Source organism: Mus pahari, chromosome 18 (genome assembly GCF_900095145.1).
Source record: "Mus pahari chromosome 18, PAHARI_EIJ_v1.1, whole genome shotgun sequence".
Classification (NCBI taxonomy): domain Eukaryota; kingdom Metazoa; phylum Chordata; class Mammalia; order Rodentia; family Muridae; genus Mus; species Mus pahari.
This window is the reverse complement of record NC_034607.1, coordinates 14,305,767-14,306,961: the sequence shown is the minus strand read 5'-3', so window position 1 is coordinate 14,306,961 and position 1,195 is coordinate 14,305,767. Positions and strand designations below refer to the sequence as shown.

Sequence of the window (1,195 nt, the reverse complement as noted above, 5' to 3'; positions counted from 1 at the left end):
CCTCGAACTCAGAAATCCGTCTGCCTCTGCCTCCCGAGTGCTGGGATTAAAGGCGTGCGCCTCCATGCCCGGCTGCCCACCTTATTTTTATTCTTTTAAATTTTGAGACAGGATCTCACTATATACTTCTGGTTGGCCTAGAACTAAATATGTAGAACAGGCTGGCTTTGAACTTTCAAGAGATCCATCTGCCTCTGTCTGTTTCTGGAATCCTGTGACTAAAGGTCCTAGGTGGCACTCCCAAGCCTCAAACAAATTTAAAAATAAATAAATAAATAAAAAATTCACCCAAAGATATTTATTTGGTACTTAGAAGATAAAGAATGGTGATAGGTAAATATCTGAAGTCTTCGTTGTCCATAATTAAACCACTCAATTTGATGGGAATGTCTAGCCATTGGAGAAGGAGCCAAGGATAGCTTATATTCTGGAAAAGAAATCTAAGTTCACAAGACCAGAGAGCAACTTCATACGGGGTGGAAGGACAGGTTGGTGTGTGTAATGGGTGGCGGGAGCCAGCCTGAGGAGGGAGAGGTCAGGGCCAAGGATGAGCAGCCTTAGATGGATGCTCCCAGATGTCACACACCGGAAAGGGAGGTGGAGGCAGAGATTGTGCTGCATCCTGCATCTGGTCGCCTCTTCCAGGGTATGTCGGAGACCTTTGAGACGCTGCACAACCTAGTCCACAAAGGGGTCAAGGTGGTGATGGATATCCCCTACGAGCTGTGGAACGAGACCTCCGCAGAGGTGGCTGACCTCAAGAAACAGGTAATGGCCCTCAGCCTGCACTTGGTGGGGTGGGCAGGACTGGCTGCCACTGAGGAGGGCCGCCCAGAGCCATCCACCCACCCACCCACCACACACACCAGGTGTATTAGTCAGGGTTCTCTAGAGTCACAGAACTTACGGATAGTCCCTATATAGTAAAGGAATTTATTGATGACTTATAGTCTGCAGTCCAATTCCCAACAATGGTTCAGTAGTAGCTGTGAATGGAAGTCCAAAGATCTAGCAGTTGCTGAGTCCCACACGGCAAGAAGGCGAAAGAGGGAGAGCCAGACTCCCTTCTTCCAATGTCCTTATATGGTCCCCAGCAGAAGGTGCCACCACACCTTTAATCCCAGATGACCTTGGACTCGGAGATCTCCCTGTCTTAATCTTCTGGATTCAATCACCACTGTGTCTCAAGATCTCC

At 48.4% G+C, this 1,195-nt stretch overlaps 1 protein-coding gene across 1 annotated transcript in view; it reads left to right on the top strand.

The window, feature by feature from the left end:
• Positions 1-1,195, top strand: part of Cnpy3 (canopy FGF signaling regulator 3) — a 16,606-nt gene that overhangs the window by 13,591 nt on the left and 1,820 nt on the right. The window contains exon 4 of the mRNA XM_021217814.2: positions 646-768. Coding sequence (XP_021073473.1) covers positions 646-768 — 123 coding nt within the window. The remainder of the gene's footprint in view (positions 1-645; positions 769-1,195) is intronic.